The 23,944-nt window shown below is 49.2% G+C and overlaps 10 protein-coding genes across 10 annotated transcripts; 4 read left to right on the top strand and 6 right to left on the bottom strand.

The window, feature by feature from the left end:
• Nucleotides 1–297: 297 nt before the first annotated feature.
• N7520_001458 (type III PLP-dependent enzyme) lies at nucleotides 298–1,691 on the top strand (the record flags this gene model as incomplete). The annotated part of the gene is made up of 2 exons (XM_057135393.1): nucleotides 298–580; nucleotides 637–1,691. 2 exons carry the CDS (start codon nucleotides 298–300, stop codon nucleotides 1,689–1,691), a joined length of 1,338 nt encoding a protein of 445 aa, XP_057001329.1.
• Nucleotides 1,692–2,078: 387 nt separating this feature from the next.
• Nucleotides 2,079–3,164, bottom strand: N7520_001457 (GTP-binding protein; the record flags this gene model as incomplete). Its single annotated transcript, XM_057135392.1, has 1 exon — nucleotides 2,079–3,164. The coding sequence occupies one exon, from the start codon at nucleotides 3,162–3,164 to the stop codon at nucleotides 2,079–2,081; it is 1,086 nt and encodes a 361-aa protein (XP_057001328.1).
• Nucleotides 3,165–3,448: 284 nt separating this feature from the next.
• Nucleotides 3,449–5,762, bottom strand: N7520_001456 (uncharacterized protein; the record flags this gene model as incomplete). Its single annotated transcript, XM_057135391.1, has 2 exons — nucleotides 3,449–5,456; nucleotides 5,515–5,762. The coding sequence occupies 2 exons, from the start codon at nucleotides 5,760–5,762 to the stop codon at nucleotides 3,449–3,451; spliced, it is 2,256 nt and encodes a 751-aa protein (XP_057001327.1).
• A 664-nt stretch (nucleotides 5,763–6,426) lies between these two features.
• On the top strand, nucleotides 6,427–7,905 carry N7520_001455 (alpha/beta hydrolase; the record flags this gene model as incomplete). The annotated part of the gene is made up of 5 exons (XM_057135390.1): nucleotides 6,427–6,536; nucleotides 6,585–6,658; nucleotides 6,709–6,909; nucleotides 6,971–7,780; nucleotides 7,841–7,905. The coding sequence occupies 5 exons, from the start codon at nucleotides 6,427–6,429 to the stop codon at nucleotides 7,903–7,905; spliced, it is 1,260 nt and encodes a 419-aa protein (XP_057001326.1).
• A 946-nt stretch (nucleotides 7,906–8,851) lies between these two features.
• Nucleotides 8,852–9,686, top strand: N7520_001454 (putative 2-hydroxychromene-2-carboxylate isomerase; the record flags this gene model as incomplete). Its single annotated transcript, XM_057135389.1, has 4 exons — nucleotides 8,852–8,926; nucleotides 8,975–9,074; nucleotides 9,142–9,425; nucleotides 9,483–9,686. The coding sequence occupies 4 exons, from the start codon at nucleotides 8,852–8,854 to the stop codon at nucleotides 9,684–9,686; spliced, it is 663 nt and encodes a 220-aa protein (XP_057001325.1).
• Nucleotides 9,687–12,611: 2,925 nt separating this feature from the next.
• N7520_001453 (uncharacterized protein) lies at nucleotides 12,612–13,083 on the top strand (the record flags this gene model as incomplete). The annotated part of the gene is made up of 2 exons (XM_057135388.1): nucleotides 12,612–12,909; nucleotides 12,971–13,083. 2 exons carry the CDS (start codon nucleotides 12,612–12,614, stop codon nucleotides 13,081–13,083), a joined length of 411 nt encoding a protein of 136 aa, XP_057001324.1.
• Nucleotides 13,084–14,404: 1,321 nt separating this feature from the next.
• On the bottom strand, nucleotides 14,405–16,454 carry N7520_001452 (TLD domain-containing protein; the record flags this gene model as incomplete). Its single annotated transcript, XM_057135387.1, has 2 exons — nucleotides 14,405–16,272; nucleotides 16,412–16,454. 2 exons carry the CDS (start codon nucleotides 16,452–16,454, stop codon nucleotides 14,405–14,407), a joined length of 1,911 nt encoding a protein of 636 aa, XP_057001323.1.
• A 400-nt stretch (nucleotides 16,455–16,854) lies between these two features.
• Nucleotides 16,855–18,563, bottom strand: N7520_001451 (glycylpeptide N-tetradecanoyltransferase swoF; the record flags this gene model as incomplete). Its single annotated transcript, XM_057135386.1, has 4 exons — nucleotides 16,855–17,052; nucleotides 17,111–17,894; nucleotides 17,975–18,425; nucleotides 18,482–18,563. The coding sequence occupies 4 exons, from the start codon at nucleotides 18,561–18,563 to the stop codon at nucleotides 16,855–16,857; spliced, it is 1,515 nt and encodes a 504-aa protein (XP_057001322.1).
• A 433-nt stretch (nucleotides 18,564–18,996) lies between these two features.
• On the bottom strand, nucleotides 18,997–20,748 carry N7520_001450 (tetrahydrofolate synthase; the record flags this gene model as incomplete). Its single annotated transcript, XM_057135385.1, has 3 exons — nucleotides 18,997–20,403; nucleotides 20,491–20,628; nucleotides 20,731–20,748. The coding sequence occupies 3 exons, from the start codon at nucleotides 20,746–20,748 to the stop codon at nucleotides 18,997–18,999; spliced, it is 1,563 nt and encodes a 520-aa protein (XP_057001321.1).
• Nucleotides 20,749–21,453: 705 nt separating this feature from the next.
• On the bottom strand, nucleotides 21,454–23,677 carry N7520_001449 (putative phosphoinositide phosphatase (Sac1); the record flags this gene model as incomplete). The annotated part of the gene is made up of 3 exons (XM_057135384.1): nucleotides 21,454–21,630; nucleotides 21,690–23,416; nucleotides 23,470–23,677. 3 exons carry the CDS (start codon nucleotides 23,675–23,677, stop codon nucleotides 21,454–21,456), a joined length of 2,112 nt encoding a protein of 703 aa, XP_057001320.1.
• Between the last annotated feature and the right edge of the window lie 267 nt (nucleotides 23,678–23,944).

The following is a 23,944-nucleotide window of genomic DNA, read 5'->3' as shown; positions in this document are numbered from 1 at the left end:
CTCCGCGACACTCTTAACAACATTCCACCTCCTGCTTCTCGCTGAGCTTCCGTCGGGTGCGCCTTTTTTCGTCCCTTTGACGCCCCAGAATATTCCCTCAATCTTTGAGCTGCCGCATAGGACTTCTCTGAAGGTTCTTCCTCTTGAGGGGGAAGGGTCTAGGAGGCTTGGTCCAGTCAACTACGGTTGCGAAACTTTTCGCCCTCCCTAACGCGCAGTCGCGTAACACTTTTATCACTTTCTTTTTTAAATACAATCTTTGAATCCGTTTCCGTGCTGAGTCGCAGCTGTACGGATATGGCACCGACTGCGTGTGTTGTGCCTGCTGAGGCATGCATCTTGAAGAACGACATTGGTCGTGATCTTGGTGTGATCAGCAATCATGGGGAGGAAATTTTGCAATCTCGGTTGGCTGCCAAGGACCTGGTCCTGGATATTCTGAAGAAGCGTGCCGCCGAAGTGGATGTGGACCGTTGTGGGGCGGGAGAGGAGGATGCCTTTTATGTCGCTGATATGGGCGAGGTGTACCGCCAGCATATGCAGTGGAAGATGAATCTGGGCCGTGTGAAGCCCTTTTACGGTACGTTTCAACTCCGATCAGATTCCCTCGGATTTGAACTAACTTGGTTCTTACAGCCGTCAAGTGTAACCCGGACCCCGAGGTCCTTCGTCTCATGGCCCAGCTTGGCAATGGATTCGACTGCGCTTCCAAGTCCGAGATCGATCTCGCCCTCCAGACGGGCATCGATCCAAGCCGAATCATTTACGCCCAGCCGTGCAAGACCAAGTCCTACCTCCGCTACGCCCGGGAGGTGGGAGTCAAACAGATGACATTCGACAATGCCGACGAACTATACAAGATCAAAGCCCATTTCCCCGATGCGGAGCTCTACCTGCGCATCCTGACCGACGACTCAACCAGCCTGTGTCGACTGAGCATGAAGTTCGGCGCCTCTCTCGATGTGGCCAACCAGCTGCTCCAGCTTGCTTACCAGCTTGAGCTGAAGGTTGTCGGTGTGAGCTTCCACGTCGGCTCGGGCGCCGAGGACCCCCGCGCTTTCCTGAAGGCGGTCCAGGATGCCCGCCTGGTCTTCGACCAAGCCGCGGAGATTGGACACGAGCTACACACCCTCGACGTTGGCGGTGGCTTCTGCCAGGATACCTTTGAGAAATTCTCCGCAATCCTGGGCAACGCTTTGGAAACCTACTTCCCGCCCAGCGTCCGCATCATCGCCGAACCTGGCCGGTACTACGTCGCAAACGCCTTCACCCTGGCAGCCAACGTCATTGCACGACGTGACGTTCCGGATCCGCTGGATCCCTCTCGCGATGCGTACATGATCTACCTCAACGACGGTGTCTATGGCAACTTTTCGAATATCATTTTCGACCACCAGCACCCCGTTGCCCAGATCCTTACGTCTGCGGCCAACTCTGAGCAGGGCACTCCGAATTCTGCGACTTCGGACAACATCTCGTACTCGATCTGGGGCCCCACCTGCGATGGTATTGATGTCATCAGTGAGCGGATTGATCTGCCTGGTCTTATCAATACTGGTGACTGGCTCTATTTCGAGGAGATGGGTGCTTATACCAAGTGCAGCGCCACTCGTTTCAATGGTTTCTCCGACAACCACGAGGTGATCTACATCTCGAGCGAGGCTGGTGCTTCTGCCCTGCTCAACTACTAATTTTTTGCCTATCTTTTCTTTCTTTTTGTTTTATCTGTTTGATCTTCTTTCCGATTTTGCTTCATTCGCTTGCATGTCTTCCCACTGTCCCTTCCCGGCCAGCTGTTTCCAAGGCTGAAATATCCTAGTCTGTCATGCCTTGGGAAGTCTACTTGATAGCTTTTTGCATTCGTGTTTCATAGAGCTAGTTAGACTTTTAGAGATTTGACGTGGGATTTTTCGGTTTTAATCAAGTCTGCTTCTCGGTTGCGCTCTTTGTCTAGACATTTCTTATTCCATGGCCTCTCTTGCTCTGGATATTCTATTCTAAAGGTATCATCAATCATCTAGCTCATGGCATTTACAATACAAAGATGTATAACGAAGCCAGCTTCGCTACACTCTCATTTAAACCAGTCGCTCCACAGTCAACTCCGCACCGTCGGCTTGTACCAAACCACCCGCCTCTAGCTTCTTCTTCCACTTGGCAGACTCATAGCGAGCGAGAATGAATGTCATGCGAACAATGACACTCTCATCCGCAGACTCAGCCACCACAGTCGACGGTGTACAAGTCCACCGGCCAAACGCCCAGTTAAGAATGTAGTATCGACTCCCCGAGTCATCACTCTTCTGCCTCGATCCCTCAAGATCATCCGAAGTCTCCCCCAACGGTGCCGTCGAAGAGCACCTAACAATGCCCTTGATGCGATAAATCTCCTCCCTCTGCGCAGACGAAAGTAAATTCTCCAACGCCTGCACATCCACGTTCTTCCCCTCGCCCTTCAAAACAGCAGACAAAACCTCCACCTCAGACTGATGATCATGCTTATGCCCATCATCATGCCCATGTCCATGTCCATCAATCTCACCCCCTTCCTTAGCAAACAAAGCCCCATCAATCCCCAACAAAACCTCCTTATCAACCCTCCCCTTCTCAGACTTAACCCAAGGCGTCTCAACCCCCAAATCCCCCACCCGATCCAAACAAACATCAAACCTCATCGCATCACACCCCTCCCACTTATTGAAAACGATCAAATCCGTATACTTCGCCTGGATCCGCGCCGTGTAACTCGTATCCTCATACCCTTCCCAATTCTCCACATCGATTACACTGATCACTCCATCCAACACGAAATTGCCCCCCTCCTCCCTCGCGAGCCGGTTGACCTCCATTGCGAGTGTAGCGGGGAATGCGCTTCCAGAGGTCTCGATGACGATTCTGTCGGGACGGACTTCGGTTTGGAGTTGGACGAGAGCATCGCTGAGTTGACCGACTAGATTGCAGCAGATGCAGCCGTTGAGGAGTTCGCGGACGCCGGAGATGGATTTTGTTGAGGCGAGTTGGGAGTCTACTGCCACGTCGCCGAATTCGTTCTTGAGGAGGGCGAGTTTGTAGGTTGCGGGGAGTTGGGGGAGGAGGTTTAGGAGGAGGGTGGTTTTTCCTGAGCCTAGGAAGCCGGTCACGATTGTTATGGGAATTGGGGCCATCTTGTGTGTTTTTCTTGTGTTCTTTTTCGGTGTAGAGAGTGCGAAGAATTGGTAGTGGTACGTTGGAAAGTTGGATCGGGTCCGGTCTGGGATTGGGAATGCGGCGGGGCAGGGTGGGGCTGGTTGGAGTAAGTATAAGAGGGGACATTGTCATCGCAAAATATCAAGGGGATTGCAATGCCAAATGTACATAGTGGTGATCTAAACGTTAGGATGAAATAAACATGGAAATATCGATTGAGAGGTATCATACGCTAATAGTATACATTGGTATTATCTTCTACTCAAGCTCGTAATGGTGGCAGACCAAGCGGTGCACCGTAAAAGGCTAGGAGTTCCTCTTCCTCTTCCTCCAAGTCATAGTCGTTATCAATCTCTGATTCCTCCTCCACCTTGACAGTACTACCTCGAGATGGGCGACTGCGTGCAGTCGAGGCAGCATTGATCGAGGCTGGTGTGCTCTCTACTTCAAAAGCCTCACGCGCATCCTCGTACGGGAGGCGAAAAGCCAGGTGTCCGTCCGGAGCACGCTCGGCCCGATCCATAACTTCGTTCATGTACTTGCGTACTTCATCTGCCGGCTTGACGACGCGAGTCAAAGGGTCAAGGATCCGGTTGTCGGTGGCATGGATGCGGAAGGTGACCGGTTGCCAGTACTCCTTAAGTTTCACTTCTTTGATAGGTTCACTCGGCGCAGCGGGAGTCTCGGGAGTTTCAGAAGGCTCAATCTTTGGCACACCATCCGCAGAAGGACCGGCTTGGTTAGGGACCGGTGTTTCAGGGCCTTCCTTTCCTTTGTCGGCCTTGCCCTTCTTGTCTCCCTTCTTGGATTTTGATGTTCCTTTGCCTTTCGCACGACTGGTAGTAGGATCTGGGGCAGGCTCAATGGGGAAAGGGGTGTTGGGATCCACCATTCGAGTGATTAGAAACGATGCGAGGATGGTATCTTCACTGGGAAGCCATTCTAGAATCGAATACTCTGGGAACAGATAACGATCACCAGATCCAGCATGGCCAGAAGCACTGCTTCCATAAGGAGTCAAAGGGGAAGTGAATTCAAAAACGACAGCTTTGTATGATGGACGCACGGGAGTCGCCGGGGGTCCAGGTGGGCGGTAATAGGGCACTGGTGAGCCGTATTGCGGTGGACGTGACTGCAGTGGCAATTGAGAACCGTAAGCCGGCTGTTGATAAGGAGGATAGGTTGGGCCTGGACGAGGTGTAGTCTGAGCAGTAGTCGGAGGTGCGGGGCGGACTGCAGGATTCTGCTGGGGCCCCATGGGAGCTGGAGTGGACGGGCCAGGTACTGCGGCCGGAGTAATCGCTGACTGTGGCGTAGACTGAAGTTGAGTAGATCCCTTCCCAGCTGGCTCTTGCTTGATAGCTGGGTCGGAGGTCGGAGGTTGACTTGCAGATTGTAATGTTCCATCCGCTTGAGACTTGGTCGGCGCTGCTGTTGGTGCTTTTTGCAAAGTGTCCTTCGAAGGGGTTTGGGCTGGAGCCGCTGACTGTGTCTTGGAGCTTTGTTCTGGGGAGATCTTTGCGCCCAGATCTGGTGTGGGCTGAGAAACATTTGGCGAGCCCGCTTTATTTTGGGGTGCTGGAGTTGCCGGTTGTGGCGTTGATCCAGCTGAACCGTTCTGGCGCTTTTCCTGCGGCTCTCTTGCTTTGATTATTGCGTTCAGTTCGTCGATATGGGCCTGGAAGGCACGTAACTGCTCTTGGGATGCCTGGCTAGACGCAACAACTCGCATGAGCGCTTTGAGTTCGGGATCGGCAGCAGCTCGGGTGGCAAGCATCTGGATCACAGGGTCAGGGCTAGGCTTAGCAGGCTGCCCTGGTTGATTTTGTGCCGGTGGACGCTGTCCAGCCTGCGGGGATGGGGCATGGCCTGGCTGATGTGGCCCGCGTGGCGCAGGTGAGTAATTTCCCTGTGGCCGACCGGGGGGGCCAGGAGGATAAGGCCTTCGCTGTTGGTTGGAGGGATGTGGTTGATACTGTTGGAAGTTGCCGGGGGGGCCATAGTGGACCATGCGTCCTTGTCCTTGCGGAGGGGTGTACTGAATCGGTTGCGGTGCCGCTGGATCCTTAACTGTGTATATCATTGCGTCGAAGAGATGTGGGCCAATTGTCACATCACACAGTCCGACCTTCGACATGGTCTCTTTCGGGGGGTTGAGTTTCTCAATTTGTTCGCGTTTGGTCTTCTTCGGCTTCGTGTAGTAGCGGACCAAAATGCCATCGCTGAGCCATTTCTTCTTGGATCGTTCAAGCGCTATAAGGAGTACTGCGCTATAATCACAAGTTTCATCAATATTCTTCCTTCAAATGCAGACATCAAAAAGCAAACCTTTCCGCGATTGACTGGTACTCTTTGTCCGACAAGTTCGTTAGTTGTCGTACGCGCCGTATCGGTAGGGGCTCGCCCTCTTTGATCTTTGACGGTAGGGGTGGCTCGACAGGCTCAACAGGCAGAGATGGAGCTCGAGGTGTTGCGGCTTTCTTCTTATGAGACTGGGCTGCGGCCGCTTCGGAGACACGCTTTTTGTTGGCAGGCTCGCGTCCGGCGCGAGCGGGTAGCTTGCGCTTTTCAGCCATGATGAATGCACTTCAACCACAAAGAGGTTCAGCTTAATATATCGTCATCGTCTGTTGGATGGTGGTTGATATGGACAGCGGGAGGTAGAAGGGGGGAAAAGCGTGACGCGATTCCAACAAATCACGTCCTGGTCCACTAGGTGCATTAATTGAATTGGATTTTTTAGACCGCCCTTATCACCGCTCTCGTTGATTACTAGTAATATTTCATTCTTATCTTAATTTTTGAAGCTTATATCAGCTTATTTCAGAATCAATAGTTATGGCAAAATCCAATTCAATAATACGTCTAGTGGACCAAGTGCGCCGGTAAATAGTGGCCTTAAATTACATTTGGATTTGGCCGGTAGGATTGAATTTAACTCACAGCCTGAGTATGCAAAACCGTAATATTGTAACACTCTGACTGTAGTTCGAATAATTCAAGGCATTGCTTAATTTCTTGATTTTGACGTCTTGTTTTTGAAGCAGGAAGACCTTCCTTCTTCAGATATCCATATTGAAGAGAAATGTGTAATGAGACTGGGCAGTATTCAATGCGAGAAGCCATTTTACCAGGAAACGGATCATAGTTGTACTTTAGTCCGGGTCACATGACTTTCCTGCATACTAGTGGTGGGTCTCGATAAACATCCTTATCTCCACCACACCTGGGTCCTGCATCATGGTCGAGTTACAACCTATTTTCAAAAAGACTTATTGGGCACTCGCAGCTGGTGGATTGCTCTATGTCCTTTTTATCTGCGCTCTTACTTTCCCAGAAGCTCAGCGCTTGTAAGTCTTGATTGAATGTCTATCACAACATGACTGATGTCGGTACAGTGTTCTTTACGCACACAAATTCAATCCAAGTTATTGGGAAGATCTAAATAAGGTTGAGCAATTTGGATTTCTACGTAAGGCTCCCAGGCAATCTGGCTCCATTCAAATGTTGACTTGTCCTCAGAGGCCCAGGTTCAGCCTTTCAACTTGGTGACGCCTGACAATGAAACACTTTACGGCTGGCATCTTATGCCTTTGCACCTTGTGCATGAACATGAGAAGGAGCTGATGGAAAATACGCCCTCTGGTCCAGCGGAAGACTACACCCAAACCATTGCTTTCAAGGCTTTGAATAACAACCCCAATGCCAGAGTTGTGGTAAGCTGTAAGTTCTGCCACCCTTGAGTACTAACTAATCATCAATGTCTAACTTTATGATTCCAAAGTCCATGGAAATGCAGCTCATCTGGGATCCGCCAATCGACCAAATGGATATAGAACGTTACTAGGCTTATCAACTCCAGAAAACCCCATTCATGTCTTTGCAATTGACTACCGCGGATTTGGTGTATCGACTGGCAGCCCTTCCGAGGAAGGTCTGGTAACGGATGGTGTCTCCCTGCTCAATTTTCTTACGGCAGGTCCACTAAAAGTTCCCACATCACGAATTGCCATCGTGGGCCAGAGTCTAGGCACGGCAGTCACAGCAGCAGTCGCCGAGCGTTTTGCATGTGGCTCGCCTGACCCAAAGGCGATCCAACCAATCATCAAAAATGCCGAACCTTTTGCGGGAGTTATCCTACTTGCATCCTTCAGCAGCCTCACCAATGTCATCGAGTCGTATAGTATAAAGGGCTTTACGCCCCCAATGCTCTCGCCGTTGATTGGCTATCCTCGCTTTCAAAAGTGGGTGCTCAGCCACATTGCGGATCATTGGGACACGGCCGGAAGAGTCGCTCGCCTGGCAGGCATCGAAACAGCGGAACCAGATGCGTCTGGTTTGAGATACTCACAGAAGGGTCTGGACCTGACAATTGTGCATGCATTGAATGATGCGGATATTCCCTGGTATGAAGGCCGTCGAGTTTGGGTGGCCGCCACTGGTGAAAATATTGAGGGTGCTCCTGGAGCTCTAATTTTCGAGAAGACTGATTCCGGGAGCTCTCATCAGATTCAGGTCTGGGAGAACAGATTCGTCGGCCCAGATGGGGCGGAAATTGTGAAGCAAGTCCGATGGGAGCGTATACGATATGGAGGTATGTCTAATGGCTCCGAAATTTGTTTGAAGTCATAAATACTAACCACATGGAAATTAGGCCACAACCGCGTTGCTTCATCTTCTGTTGCTGGTCTTGCGGTTCTACGAGCCTTCGAAAATTGAACGAATTCTCTCTGATTCTTTAATGAATCACTACACAATAATTGTAGAGATAGAGCAATAGATATTGAATACGTCGAAGTATATAATTAGAAGGACATGCTGTATCTCATTGATGTAATATCTCTACATGTAATACACAACAGCATTGCTTAGCCAAAGCCTCATGTGCTCTCAATAGACATATTTTTGCGCAGAAACTGCTGGTATGTTGTCTGGTCAGCAGCCTTCACAGGCTGAATGTGCTCCAATATTAGCTTTTTCATCGCCAGAAATTTAAAGGCGAATCTCTCGGACTGTGAAGCTTAGAAGCAATGCCAAACCAGACAGCACAAGAGAAGTGAGTAGAACAAAATTAGAATGATGGGTGGGCATACGTATGCGACAAGAACTCACTATAGGTATCCTTCAGCGCTATTTGACTGTATTCTGGTGGTAGGGTGTAGGGCGAATATTGCACATCTTGAGCTGAGCCACCTTGACCGCTCGTTGACGCACTTGAGTTGAATCAACAACAAGTTTCACTCAGCGAATACGGACTCAGGCAAGTAGACGCTTTGTAAAAGCCTCTGAGTCTAAGGAGTGGGCTCTAGACCACCAGTTGATGGCTTCTCATACTCCGGAAGCAGATCTGATATACTTATACTTCGGATCTTCACATGCAAACCTTTGGAACTTTGAAGATCAAGTCGAGCAATTTGTGAGTTTCTATGTACTTGGATTTTCTACTGGCCCAGGAGGTAACACAGATGCACACTACATATTAAAATTCCAACTTGTAGAGAGAGTCATTCAAGTTGAAATACTTCCTCTATAAACATCTGAGCCTCGGCAGCATCGCTTAGTCATCAGTCCTTGCGGGGAAAGCTGCAACTTAAACCGAACAGAACCCTTTGGTCTCTACAGAATATATTTTGTGATCCGGTCTGTAAACTTCCCTGATCTAATAATGGCGGTTCCAAAAATCACACTTTACGTGGATGTTGTTAGTCCATTCGCATATATCGCTTTCCACATTCTGAAGGTACGTCCGTACAACATTCAGTTGAGAACAGCTCTGACACAAGATCAGAACTCACCTACCTTCGCAAAATGCAACGTTACATATGTACCAATTTTTCTGGGTGGCTTGATGCATGCTTGTAGCAATATAGCACCAATCAACATCAAGAGTAAGTCCCTGCCAGGCAAACTTCCCATCTACATCGAGCAGCACGCATATTGATTTCATTTCCACAGACAAGGACCAATGGATCAATAGAGAGCGACTACTATGGGCCCAGTATTTCAACGTTCCGATCGCTGAGAAGATGCCAGATGGGTTCCCAATCAAAACACTGGGAGTGCAACGCGCTCTTTGCGTCATTGAGCAGAAAGCCCCTTCAAAATTACCCTCAGCAATCGAGGCTTTGTACCGCTCTCTCTGGATCGACCGGAATTCGGAAATCGGAGAAATTGAGGGCCTTGTCCCGGTATTAGAAAGCGTCCTTGGAAATCAGGCTACGCAAGAAATTCTATCGGCTGTGAGTCTCTTTCTAGTCTTTCCTCTGTTGCTTTCAAAATTAACCAGGTTCCACCAGATGAGGCAACCAGATACCAAAGCTCTTTTAAATGCAAATACAGATCACGCTTTCAGGGTTGGGGCTTTTGGTCTCCCATGGTTTGAGTGCACTGACACAAATGGCAACACGGAGGGATTCTGGGGCGTGGATCATCTTGGACAAGTTGCTGACTTCTTGGGCTTGGATCGCAGTCGAGACTCTGGTTTCAGAGCTCTTTTGTAGCAGATTCTATGTTTGTCCACTATCTGCCGGATATTCCCTCATTTATGCATGAGCGTCACCGCTATGGATACGCGCAGTAATATTAAGATCCATACTTTTGAATTCTGTCCATTTCAACATATATCCTTGCCAGTTATTCTGGAATTATGACAAGAGGACTACCACTCGATCATGCGGTTCGTGTGTAAGTTAAAAATCGCAGAATTATAAAAGTCTTCTTTTCCTTCACCCTCAGAATGACAGCGCAGCCAAATTCCTCCAACTTGAGCAACTCGGCTACCCCTCTTCACGTCTGGTCTGAGCCACATTCAACCTCAAACGTTGAATTTGAGATCGAAAAGTCACAGAAGCCTCGCTTGAGTCTTCAGTATGTTACCTCTATAGTCAGATCAACTGACAACATCATGCCTCAGAACGAGACACAAACGTAGGTTGCATTTCTTTCTCTCCTGGTAATTAATCCACAGAACTAATGATTTTACAGACTCATTGGACTATTTAATTCATACGGTAAGAGAGAAGGTAGGAGATATCAGAGAATGCTAGGTAGGGACTGGTAGAGAACTGGCTAGGTAAATGGTATTGGAGGTACATTAGGAACTCTAAGCGCCGCGCGAAACATGCGGCGGGTAGCCTATAGTAATATCTGCCAGCTATAGACTAGAGACAGCCTATTGTGATAGTGTGAGTCAATGGCATATTCTTAGGATAGATATCTTCGGGCTGCTTAGGATATGCAAAAGCCTGAGAGGAGAATAGCTTATCAGCGTCGAGTGAAGTCACTTGACCGTCTTGACTTTTTTGTATCTCCTTGACTGCTTTGTGTATGTATGTCTTGAGAAGATGATAGCCAGAAGGACAGTATACATGTATGCACATTTATCAGCACTTAAACAACACCCAGATGGTTGCCATGATTCACATAGAATGAATTGTTCGCCCTTTGATTGAAGAAGAAATACCCATGAAAAACGACTGGCGTCATCCGTAGTAGTGGAGGCATGGTATGTAGCGCAGAATCACCGGGAATTGATATTCCGCTACTTTTATCGCCAGTTGTTCACTCTCAATCGATATTCCCCGTGTCAGTGGCCATAGCCAATCCTCCGAGAAACCAGGCAAAACTACGTTGTCAAAGTGAAACACGATCGCCAGCCAACGAAGTCTTTCCTCTTCAAAGCGCTGGAAAGAGAGTTGGTACATCCTGTTATCCTACCCCGGTACTAAAGGTCACAAACTCTGAGCCAATGTTGCTGATGTCCGCCATCTGAGCTCCTCGGCGCTTTCAAAGGACTTCTTTGGACGTTCAAGGGTCCATTTTCATACTCCTCTGTAAATGATGGTCTTTGCCCGAGTATGACATGTGACACACACCCAATCAAACCCAGTCAGTGTGTCCCCAAACTTCGTTTCCCATCGGCGAAATTGGACATTGAGCCTCTCGGGGGTCATCGGTGCTTGACCACGTGTACTCTGAATTGAATTGGGGGGCCCTCACTGATAGGTCCTGGCTCATCATCTAGGAAAGGTTAGCCTAGCCAAACCAAATAGACAGATAACCATACCTGTCTGTCTCTGCCGCTTATGGCCCGAAGATCGTCCGCTTGACCTCTGCGAACGACTGGGTGTATCGATCATCATAGCAACGTCAACTGCGTCTGGCTCAGGGGTTTGCGAACGAGCAGCTGAGTGGTTTAGGGTTTGCGGCTGAGCAACTGAGAGGCGTGGGGTGTTCGGTAGAGCAGACGGAGTCTTTTTGCAGGCTGGGTGCGCACAAATTTCTGATTCATTGTGCTAGCAAGTGGGTGATTTTGAAGGGTACCTAAAACCATGCGTTGTATTTGGGCGGTCAAATGAATTTGCTTCTTCAAATAGAAGAGTTAGCAGGATCGATGGACAGCGCGTGGCGAGAGAAATTGCTTTTCTGGTGAGTACCCGGAGTAAGAAGCGGGAGTCTTGGTACGAATAGCAATAATCAGCAGACTTCACAAACCATCATCAAGTCGCACATGCCCAATGGTATTCGAAAGTAGAAACAACGATCAGGCCCCTCAATATTTGAGGTATATATAAGGCAGCAAGAGGCAGCGGCCACAGCGGTATCCTTTGCATTTTGGACAGGCGGAATCTTAGAAGGTACTGGAGCCATTATTTGGCATGTCTCTTCATCTAAAAAGGGCTCTAAAAGCCCATGGCACCTATACAAACAATAGCATGAAGTGTGCCGCTTTAACTTTCATCGAATTTTTTCGTCAAAGTTCACCCAAGTCAGTGCCAAATGAAGCTGTATAGTAATTGGACAGTAGATGCCATCGTGTATATCAATAATAGACTCCAAGTCGGAAGCATGAAGTGTGACAAGGAAAGTATTTGATTGCTTGAATTGAGTTTTATATACACACATTGGGTCACATGACAGTACCGCAAAATGCTGGTTTGACATGACAATTCGAACCATCCATGGACATCTGGATGCATTTCATGTATAGCTCCGATCGCCAGATCCGTCAAATTGAAGTCGTGGATTTCAATCCAGCGATATTAAAGTGATATGTGTCCCCTTGGTGTTCCAGATCCTTCGAATGCTGTAACCGTCCATATCAGTGGGTCCGACGACGTCATTTCAGGCACGATCAGCGGCCCTGTATAGACATCACTCCACCTTTCTGGACAATCCACGCGCCATGATCTCAGCCGAGATCCTGTTACCCGGTTTACCGACCAACGATTGATGCCAAGGGTCAAGCCAACCTTCCATCCACGCTATCGATGTCATACTTTGACGCTAGAGCCGCCCAGTCGCTGCACAGTTTCCCCTCAGCCCTACGTCAAATTCAGCCCTACGGCCCTGCCCTGGAAGTTTCATTTGTCAAACTCATTCCCACTTATTGATCCCGGAACCTCCCACGCTACGAATCTCGCACAATGAGCTCGAGCCGGAACGGCGACTCCGTCCCCAATGACACACAACAGACCAACCAGACGGGCGAATCGGAATCCTCGGGAATTCTTGGGGGTGTGACCGACCAGCTTAATTCAATGACGGGAAGCAGCTCGATCTCTGAAATCCCGGGGAAAGCTACGGCTGTGGCAGGAGAAAAGGTCGCCGCTGTCAAGGAAACTATCATTGATAGCGCAGTCCCTGCTGCTGGAGAAGCCTTGCAAAATCTGGGAAGCCAGGTTCGGAAGCTCGCGGGTAAAGCTGAAGAAACTATTGAAGAGGGTAAAGGCTCTAATGCAATGCTTTCGCTTGAGCTGTCTTGCTAATCTTTGGATTCACTTAGATTTGGACCTGGAGAGACATTCGGAACAAATCGATAAGATGGACACGGAGCGACTTTGTGATTTTTTACGAGAAAAACATAAGAGCACCGTGTCATCATTGCCAACGAATTAGCTGATTCTTTGAGTGCTGGAGTCTCTTGCTGGGATTGACATATTTGGTCTTTCGGGCTGGGTTTGTTTTGCATTTTGCGGTGTCATGCTTGTGCTTGGTAGCTACCGACGGTATATAAGGATGAGATTATGTTGCATTGAAGTAATTAAAACGAACACCTGCTGGACAGAATTTTCACTGCCACTTATGCCGGGAGAATACAGAGTATAAAGTTCTTCCACTATCATCGAGTCCCGTAATTGTCAGAACATAGCAATGGGCCTTGCAACGGTTGGGATCCTGATAAATACTATAGACTTCTTGAGTCTATATATAATCGAATATTATAATACAGAATGGGGCTTACGTTCTCTGTCCAACTGCCGCATGCCTGACCTGGTCAACATTTGGAGCATTTATCCGCTCCTAAGATGGACGTCCAGAGTCACACACAGATTGATACAGTGCTTGGGTTGAACATCTATTATATTGTAGTGGTATCGTAATACGCATGCTGATCATACCGAAGTACTCACCTTGAGGCTCTCTACAGAAACCACAAAAAGATAAACTAAGCCCTGGCAGCAGAGGGAGGTGAAGGAAGCTTGAAGGTCAGAAGCAAAAGAAATTCGCTGCAGCGCCCCAAATCGACTTGAATCACGTCCTCAAGGCCATTATTCCATATCTTGCCTCAGGCTCACCACGCGTTTGTCTCGCTTATCCCAGGCGTGATTCACCTCCTTCCCTGGTCTATAGATACCGTGATCTTTTCCTCCTTTTCGTCCTTTTCCTTTCTTCTCTCCATGTGGGTCTTGGGTTTTGGGATTTAGTATTTGGTTTTTGGCTTGGGGCTTGGGCTCTTTCCCTGTGAAATACTTGCTTGTTGAGTTCATCTCCTTGTGAGAAATTCCTTTGAAATTCCTTCGGGGTGGATTCTGTTTTTCTTCTCTTTTCTCTTCGGTCCTTCGTGGCTATGCGTCCTTTGTTGTGACAGGATATGATGATACCTGCGTTTCGTTTGCTGTTTACAGCGCGCGCGGTCTGACTGAAAACAACAATTGCACCTTCCATCCGAGATCTCCGAGTCTTGCTCCTTTTTGAGAACAGGATGGTGACGAGTTTCTCATTCCCTTTGCTTCCTTCCTTCTTCCTTCCCAATTTTGTAACTTTACTTCAAGTCAGTTGCCTGGTCCAATCATGTTTCTCTCAGAGTACTATTTAGTGTCTGTATGTATTGACTTTGTTGTTCTTGTTGATGTTGGTGTAGGACTAAATTATGTTCAAATGTAATAGAAGAGCTAAATGAATTAAAACGAATTCTTTGGTAATTTAAAAGATCCAATTAACTCAGATTCCCATATCGTTGTCCTTCATCCCCAATAATGCCCGCTGTCTCCAAAAGCCACCGAGCACTCTCCTTAGCCGAATCACCTGCCCCGCCCTTCAGATTGATATTACGCCTTCTCTCCGCTTCACGAGCTTCAAACGCCCACTTCGCACGTTGCGCCTCAACAGCATTCGTGCTCGGATCGGAAGAGGACGCCACTTCAGGGTCCGGGACAACGCCCCAGATTTCGAGACTGTACAAGTCTAGTCGGGTCTTTATCGGCTTATCATTGACAGATAATGTGGCCGGAGGTAGAAACATACCGTCGGAACCAACTGGTTCGATGTGCAGCTCGGCGGATTCGAGGTTGACGTCGATGAGCAGGCTGCCTGCGCCATGGGGAGTTGGGTGGGCTTGGTGAGTCCGGGAGGCTGGGGGAATTTGGCATCCAATTGCGATTCCGGAATGCGTGGAGAACCAAGCAGCAGGCAAATTGGATTTCTGGGCGATGGAGGGGGATGAATTGCCTTGCAGGACTTGGTGTATTGGCGATAGTTGGAAGAGGTATGGTAGGGGGGTAGAGGAGTTGTTTGAGGTGCTGCTGGCTGACGATGACTTCCAGGATTGCGGAAGATATGCGCCTATTGTGACAAGTTCCTCAGATGAGCCTTCCAATGCTCCTTGAAGAATGAGAAGGGAAGCCGCTTGCCAGGTCAAGACGTGATGGGAGAACGAGGTGAGCGAGGAACCGTGTGTGGCAGTTGAGAAGACTGGATGGAGACGAACACCACTGCGGAAGAGATTCAAAGGCGCTGCAACGGAGGGCAAGAAGAATGACAAGTGGGACATGAGGGTCGGATCCAGAATGGCCGACTCAAAGCTGCCAGGGAGCATTATCGGTGCTGGAGGAGGTATTTCCTCATGCTTCTCAGGCGGTTCTTCTTCTACAGTTGCTCCCCTCTGTCGCCTCTGAGAAAGATTTAGATTCTTGCTGAACAGAAGATGTTCGAACAACGCCGTCAAGGGATCGAAGAGGTACGGCAGTGACGACGAGACCGTTCTAGCAAACGCCCGATATGAGATTCCCCCATCGATATCCTCCGGGGAAAATGCCGCAATGATACTATCAGCCTCTTTTTGAATCGCATCGACCCGCTCAGGGCCAAAGTCAGACGTGTAAGTCTTCACAGACTCCAATGGTTTCAAAGGCGCAATGACAAGCAGCAGTATCAGCAGCCGACGAAACGTATCGATCGAAATCCTGGTTTCGTAAACAGTGTGATCAACTCGGTGATCATGCTTGAACACTTCAATCGCATCAAGCGACTCCAGCGCGGCAAGCGCAAGATCGTCGTCTTCATCTTCATCATAATCGTCGTTCGCCGGCTCATCAATCAAGAAACCAGGCGTATGAGTCTGGACATCAGGAAAAGCCTTTCCTTCCATGTTATCCTCTTCCATGTTCTGATTATCACGCCCTACCTCCTTCTTCCCAACATCAGCAAGACTCCCAAACAACAACTTCACTCGGTCCTTGCGTCCCCGCCGCAACGCTTTCCCATAGCGCTCCGTCAAAAGCACAACGACTTTCACCATCGCGTCAAAGGTCAAAACGCTCGGCGCCATGGTATTCTGGAACGGAAAAGCACCAAGATACGAAACCATGCGGAACAGAACCGGTCCCGCATCAACGGGGTTCTCATGGGTATCAGCGAAACTTCCATCGGGAATCCCTAGGAAATCAGACAAGATCTTTTCATTCCAGTACTTGAGGCCACCCTGCTCAGCAGCGCGGGAGAAGAAATTATCTTTGAAATGCGTGAGCTCCAAGGGTGTGAAACACTTTGTTGCGAAACGTTCCGCAAGAATGTAGCTCAGCTCCTCTGTTTATTGTCAGCTACGGGTCCGGTAATGTGTACACGAAGAAGACACGGGTATGCATGTCTCGGTTTGGTCTTCTTCCTTTGGAGCTTCAAAGTAGTATGTCTACTTTCAAGGATCTGGGATATCTGTCGTACTGACCTGGAGTTGCTCCACTATATTCGGCGGATTGACCGGCACCCATTGTGCAAAATGCGGGGCCTTCCCTTCTGATTCACTTTGGTGTCTGTAGTTCTCAGGTAGTGAGGAGAGTAGTAATTGACAGATTAAACTTTTTTAAATGCTTAAAAGCTAAACTACGGTCAGAGGGACTTCAAGGCGACAATATGAAGGTGGAGAAAGCGCGACGTTTCACATGACGACGTCAGATATGGGTGCCTGAGGTGTCAATCACCAACTATCATTAGACTCACACTTTAGAGCGCATTGCTAGTTTCAAGCTTGCGATAACAGTATATACTGATGACCTCTGCACATGAATATTTCCATTTATTTGGTTTCATTCTTTCTTCATAGCAGCATAAGGAAATTCGTTTCTGGGTATCCAGGATTCAAATCCACTATCCAGCCAAACTCCTGCCAATTTACAGCATGACAATTCCAACACCTCCCATCTTCTTCTCATCAAGCTGGTTCTTGTCGTTGATACCACCGGGGACAGGTGCCGCGCGGTAGTTGTACAGATAGAAGTGGAGCTGGCCATCACCGGCACCGAACTTCAACTGCTCAAGGAATAGAGGATTATCATGCAAAGTGAGAGCGTTGAAAACATCGAACTTGGCCTAGATATATAGTTAATAACAAGACACAAAACAATGAGGAGAACAATGTCAGTCTTACATTCTTGGCGCAAATCAGACCATCATTGATCAACACTAGCAATCGCTTCTTCAGGGCTTTTTCATCGCCGGTAAAGGCCGTCTCGGTCGCGTAGTAGTAAAGGTAAGCGGCGCGTACAGTATCGTGTTTCGGGTTATTGATGACAGTAGACTCGAGGTTATAGAAGGAGACAAAGTCCGTGATCTTGTGGGTCTGCGGATCTTCCACAACGTATGTCCAAACAACTTGATCCTTGCCTTCGGTTTTCTTGTACACGAACCAGTGCTCAATTTCCTCGCGGGTAAAAGCCTGGTTGAGCTGGAAGCGCTGCATATATCGCTCTAGAAGGTCATAGACGGCGTCGATATCCTTGACTTCCATTGGGCGCAAACCAGGTAGCGCGGTGGCTTCGGGGAGTTGGTTCTTGGTAATCTGGCGGGCCTTGGTAGATCCGTGCGGGAGGAATGAGAAACCAACTTCGTACAGCTTCAGCCAGTCCAGCGGGCGGTGGTAGTACCGGCACGAGCTGACGGGTGTAGGCAGAACAACACCACCAGTGTAGATGGCCTGGAAGATACCATTGATGTAGCAGCGGCGGGTAATTTCCTTGATAAGGACGGGAGTCAGGCGCTTTGAGCGCAGCTTCTTGTGAATGCAGAGGAAGTTGATCTCCGTCACCTTGATCTTCTGATTGCGGACCCGGATTTCGGTAGGAACACCGCAGATGGAGGCGACCAGCTTGCGCGACTTGGTAGCGCGCACACCAACGTGCCATTCCTTCTTCCAGCCTGGAGACATCAAAGCCCTATAGATACAGAATGATGTCCATTGGTCAGTAACGTTTGACGGGACCTAAATAACAAGAACAAAGCGGGGTTATCGCACCAGTGCAGGAATGATTGAGAGTAGCTGAACCGGAACATCGCATTGTCATCCTCTACGTAGTGATTGTTCAGCAACTCATACAGTTCCTTCAGTTCCTCGGGGTCGGTCAAGTCCAGAGTGCACCACTCAAAGCCCTCAACAAGCGCATCGGGGGTTCTCGAGACCTCGTCCGGGTTGATGATCTTAATCGGGCCCTGAGTGATGGCCTTCTGGTTCGCCTGGTCTTCGAATCGAGGTACAGGCTGCGTCTGCCAGAATTTGTATGAGGCCATGTCTTTCTTGTTCTTGCCGTCGAGCGAGAGTCCCGTCAGCAGCTGAGACATGTCCATGTTGGCGAGCAACTGTGTAGCCTTGTCCTGATCCATGCTGGCAAGTTCGTTCTTCAGCGCAGGGTTCATGTTCATGAGCGATTCGATCATTTTCGGGGAGATCTTCTTGGTGTTGGAGCTGCCTGGTTTCCCATTCGTGTTAGCTGTTGTTGAGAGGGGTGCTGTTGGTGCTGCTTACTCTTATTCGAGGCCTCGGCCTCCTCGCCCTCTTCTGGGCGCTGGGGAGCTTTGCCCTTGCCCTTGTCCTTGGAGTCTGGCATGACCGGTGATTGGGGATGTTGAGTGGTGTTTGGGTGAGGTTGGAAGGAGGATTTCGTTTTGGCCCCACGTTTTAACCGTAACATGTGGATCGGTGGGGTAGGTGAATTTGGACGCGTTTCCAAGTTTGCCCCATTTTTGTAGATAATCTATATTGTTATTATTTTGGGAGCTTGATTATGATTAATTCTTTTACTGCCAGAGAAATTACGTGGCAGAGTAATATTTCAAAGCCCAAGGGTCGATTCTGCAGCAAAACAGAGCATGGGGATAGTACAAGAATGCTATATTCCGTTTTGATTGGTAAAATGACTTGGGGAATCTCGAATTGTTGAAATCGACCAAAAACTAAACACAAAACACCTCTATAGCCACCCCATATATCATAGGAAATCTCAAGTGTTGATACAAGAATCATATTCACCTTGGAAGCAACTAAGCCTCCTCGGAGAACGGCTTGGTTTCGATCACATCAAGAAACCCACCAACCAAGTGTAAACTACCAGTGACAAAGGTCATTACTGGTGCCTCATCTTTCTGCAGGACCTTGCGTTCTTGCGCGGCTAAATCCCGGGCAAAGTCCACAGCCTCTTCAATTGTACCGAACACTTGTGTTTGGGCATGAGGATCAATAGCAGTCCAGGCCTCGGCAAGTGACTTTTGCACCCGGAGATGGTCGACATCATCGGAATTCGTGTTCATACTGACCAAGTCAGGTCGGTATCCCGCTTGTTTGTAAGTGACATTTGTACAAAACAAAGCATGAGTAAATGGAATCGTGGAGCCAAGAGCTGAGGCAAGAGTCTCATGAAGGGCACGGGCCAGAGCAGTGCTGTCCCGAGTCTGTTGGTTGAAGATCAAGATTCGGGGCTTCTTCGAGGCCACATCACTGGAGGACGAGTCTTCCTGGATTCGATTGGCAAACCATGAACCGGCCAGCCGGATACTCTCAAGTGTGTGCCCTCCATCGATATACCATGACACATTCTTCTCAAATCGAGTCTCGCAGCGTCCACCAAGTCGTGTCTTCTCTAGACCCGCCTTGAATTTGGCAGGGAGTGGCTGGGTCATGATATCTTCCGGAATGTCTGCCACACCGGTCTTTCTCAGGTACTCAGCCGCAACTGCAGTGGCCAGAGATGCGTTTGTGTATTGGAAATCACCTGCAAGTCCAAGCTTCACATTGGTGCTATCCACTCGAAGGTCGGGGTGGACGGACACCACATCCAGTGATGTATTCTTCGCCGCAGCACGCTCAGCTAGCACCTTCTCTGCACTGGGAGCCTGGGGTGCAGTAAAGGCCCGAACCCCAGATTTGATGATGCCGCCCTTGTGCCATGCGATTTCCTCAATTGTTGTACCCAGCATTGCCGTGTGATCAATGCCAAGACTGGTGATCGCTGTCGCCTTCGGTTTCTCAACCACATTGGTACAGTCATACTCCCCACCAATGCCGCACTCAATGACTGCTGCATCTACACCTTCGCTCAGGTAGGTATGGAACGCCATTAATGTCAGGTAACGGAAATATTGAGGTTTCGTTCCTGGCGCGGTCGGGTCCTGGCCAGCCAGCTTGGCGGCCTCCTCAAGACGATCCCATACTTCGAAGAAATACTTTGCGAATTGGGGCTCCGATAGCGGCGTATTGTCGATCTGAATGCGCTCTCGTGCGAACCGAAGATGCGGGGAGGTGTATAGTCCGACCTTCTGCAAGCGCGGTGTCGACAGGGTATCCTGGGGCTGGACATATTGAGAGAGAATGGTGGAAATAAAAGCCGAGGTCGATCCCTTGCCTTTAGTTCCCGCGACATGAATTGGGTTCAACCGATCAAGGTCGGAGGGCTAGAGAAAAGTTATAAAGTCAGCCCAGCAATCGCAAAACAAAAACCGCCCAAGTCTCCCACTTTCAATTAATTGACTTCCACTTACCTTGTATCCAATACGCTGAAGCCATTCAACCGTCTCTGGAATGGAGCGCTCGTTCATTTCCTTCCTGGAAACAGATGCCCGGAGGGCCTCTACAATCGCATAGTTCGTCTGCAAAGAGTTGAGGGCCACAATGGCATCCTAGAATTCAAGCACATGATTAGTATCTGGACTTGAAAAAAGAAAGCTTCGTTGCTTTCAAGAGTGCATGCTTGCTGACAGGGAGCAATTGGCGGGTCTTACCTCATATGTGCGAGTCATCGCGGGCGAATGAGTCGAGACTCCCCGCTGTGGAAAGGACCAACGAAAGGATCTCCAGATCCCTCTCATGGACAAGTGAGGCCCGTGTCTGCAAATTTCCAGAGAGCAGATGGGGTGTTCGCAACAAAAAAAACCCCCGGTAGCTCGACAATTATCTGGTCCAGCGTCCCCAAGCTCCCCTCGGGAAAGCGTTGGATGGACCCGCCATCGGGAATCTCACGTGACGTTATCTTATCCGAGAGATAAGGCGTGACCAAGATTACCTAACATTGCTTATGTGGTGCATCCACGGACATGCTCGGGTGTAACAGCATCATCTTTGCCAAAAAGCTACAGAATTCTTTCTTCATCAAAGTCTGTATTCATATTGTGGGCTATTATTTCTACCCCATATAACGTATACCTCTTGAGCTGCTAAGAAGCAAAGAACATAAATGCCCTATCATAGATAAAGGTGGTAACAAGCTCAAACTTGGAGCCATGCAGAAACAAATAAAAAATACAAATGTATCGGGGGAAAGCAGAAGCGAGAGAACAGAAAAGGAAAAGGGTGTGAGAATGCCACCGGGAAAGAAGATATGAGAAAGGAAAAAAGGCTGGTAGCGGAGCTAGAGAAAGCAAATAGTTAAAACATACAGCCATGAAGTGTACATGTGAAGGCAAAAGAGGCAGGTAGACAGGGGAGCCAACGGTAGGTTTTCACGATTATTCAATGCGAGTCTTTCCTTCCTCGAGGAAGACAAGGCGAGCATTGCTGACGCCACGTTGGTGTCGTCTTGAAGGAAGCCACTGGCCAATGATCGGGTCAGATCGGGCTTTGATCATAGCATCCTGATATCCTTCAGCGCCGGCAATGGGTGTGTTGAGCTTCGGCCAGTTGACCTAAGAGGCAATTAGTCATCCAGCGAACACGAAAGTTAGGGTTAGAAGAATCAACTCACGTAAAGCATGCCATGTCCATGTATGAAGTAGAAGGAATAGGCGCCGATAATCAGCCAGAAAATCGTGAAAAGGCGAAGTGGCCATACTGCAGCATCCGGCAACCGACGTGTAAAGGTTGCGACCAGGACCATGAACAGACTTGCCGCGAATACGTAGGGTATAGCTTGGATCACAAGCGGCCGTCGGTCAAAGAACAGCTGGATGTTCACTGCCATTGAGTCCGACGGGAGATAGGTTCCCAAGAAAACATCGAATCCATCCTGGCGGGGACCATCCATGAAGTTGTTGCGCACATATCGTGTGATTGAGTTTCTTAGATCTTGGACTGCGCCAGCTTTGGTACGCTTGCCTGTGCGAGTGAAATCGGTCTTCAAAGCACCAGTGCCCGAGTAGGACTTGGAAACAACATCAGCATTATCGGCCCAGATATTCCGGAACAAGTCCGCGAATTCTTCGTCATCGTTGGCATTCTCCCCAGTGCGAAGGATGCCAGCATCCGTCAATTGTCGGTTGAGAGCCCAGCGTCCGAGCATACTCTGTACAACATTGGTTCGGTCAAGACAATCCATACAATTGGTGCGTACAACGCTTCCTTGTGTTGACCGAATATCCAGCTGTCCACCTGAAGCACCGGGAGCTTCCACGCCACGGAAGTAACCGCCTTGCGCCAAGCCCTCTTGCAGGCGGCCCATGAGGAGTTCAGCGCGGTGCCATTTAAGACCCTTAGTCTCGTTGTGGAAATCAAAATACACGTAGTGTAGCCGATCCATATCTTTGCGCTTCAGGCCCGGTTCTAAAGTGTGAATCTTTTCGGGCGTCTTCTCATCAGCCACGGTGCTTTCTTGAGCTGATGAGATCAGAGTGCGAACCATTTGCTCATATGCATTCTTAACTTGCTCCTCGCGGCCTTTCTGGTTGACAAGGTTGACAAGATAATTATCTCCGTAAAGATGAATCTGCTCCGCAAAGTGCTTGCGTGCAGCTTCAACAGCGGTATCTACTCCCCGAACTTGCAATTTTGGTGTGTACTTGAGGTTGTTGACCTCAGCCCAGAACACGGGGACACTACCACGAGTCTGTACGAAGGAGTACACCTGGAGATCCTGGCCCTTCTTGCCACTGGACATGGACTGCCCCCCAGCGAAGCCTGACATTCCACCAGTTGCATCGTTGAGAATCGCAATTTGCTCTGTTTCATTATAGTTCGCCACATGACCTTCCTCATCAATTCCCCGAGAGAAGTATCGTGTTCCCGCACGGTGTCTGGATCGACGGGTAATGAGTGCGAATGTGAAGGACGTAGACTTAACTCGAGCAGGGGTGATGCGAAGCATGCCGAACATGACAGGAAGGATATAGGGATCAACACCAGGTTGTGGGCCATACCGGATGCCGCCAGTGTCACTTTCCCCTAGGCTGAAGTCGATCAAATCGGACTGGATGAAGCGGTTCCAGAAAAAACGATCATCAGCGCATTTCCACATTGGAAGATCGGCGGGGCTCTGCGACTGGCGCTGGAAGCTGTTTGTGAGATCAAGGGAGTAGGAGAAGTACATGGGGCCGGTGCGGAGCAGGTTCTTGACCAGCGCAAGGTAGGTATCTTCGTCGGTATCATGGAGTGGGCGATCACGCATCGGCAGGAATTCAGTTGCAGCAACTTTGTACACCATGTGGCCACGGAGTCGTCCCATGGGTTGCGCTTTGGTGATGACAATGAGGTATTTGTCTACCTGTGGTCAGCGCCATCACTTAAATCTCATATCCTCGGTCGCAAATTACCTAGCTTCAACTTGAGAATACCAAGGATTCCAGCAATGCTAGAGATACGCTTCGCACCAGCGAGCGGTCCGTCATTGAGACGGAGATCCCCAGTTGGCCTGTCTACCACAAGGGTTGGTGCCTGGGGCGACGAGGGCGAAGTAAAGGCATAGTGGGAAGGGGATGCATGTAAATTGACATCCCTGAAAGGAAGGATTGGAGGCGCCATAGCGAGCAGCCTCGAGATTGATTTAAAGTAGAATTCGGTTGTGGGGGGTGGAATCAATCTAAAAGGGGAAAGGAAGGTGGGAGTAGGAGTATGTTATCGCAATTCAGGAACACATGAATGACCCGCGGCGCAGTCAATACACGGCAGGCGCGGACTTCAGTATGGGCAGTAACGACAGTTGGAAAATGCACCAGTCATGGTTACAGTACCCGCCACACCGCCCCGCTGTTCATTGTGGCTGGACCAACTTCCGTCATCCACTTCAAT

This window comes from Penicillium odoratum (genome assembly GCF_028828045.1).
Source record: "Penicillium odoratum strain IBT 22623 chromosome Unknown utg000001l_segment0_segment0, whole genome shotgun sequence".
In the NCBI taxonomy this organism is placed as follows: Eukaryota; Fungi; Ascomycota; class Eurotiomycetes; order Eurotiales; family Aspergillaceae; genus Penicillium; species Penicillium odoratum.
This window is presented reverse-complemented; position numbering and strand designations above follow the sequence as displayed.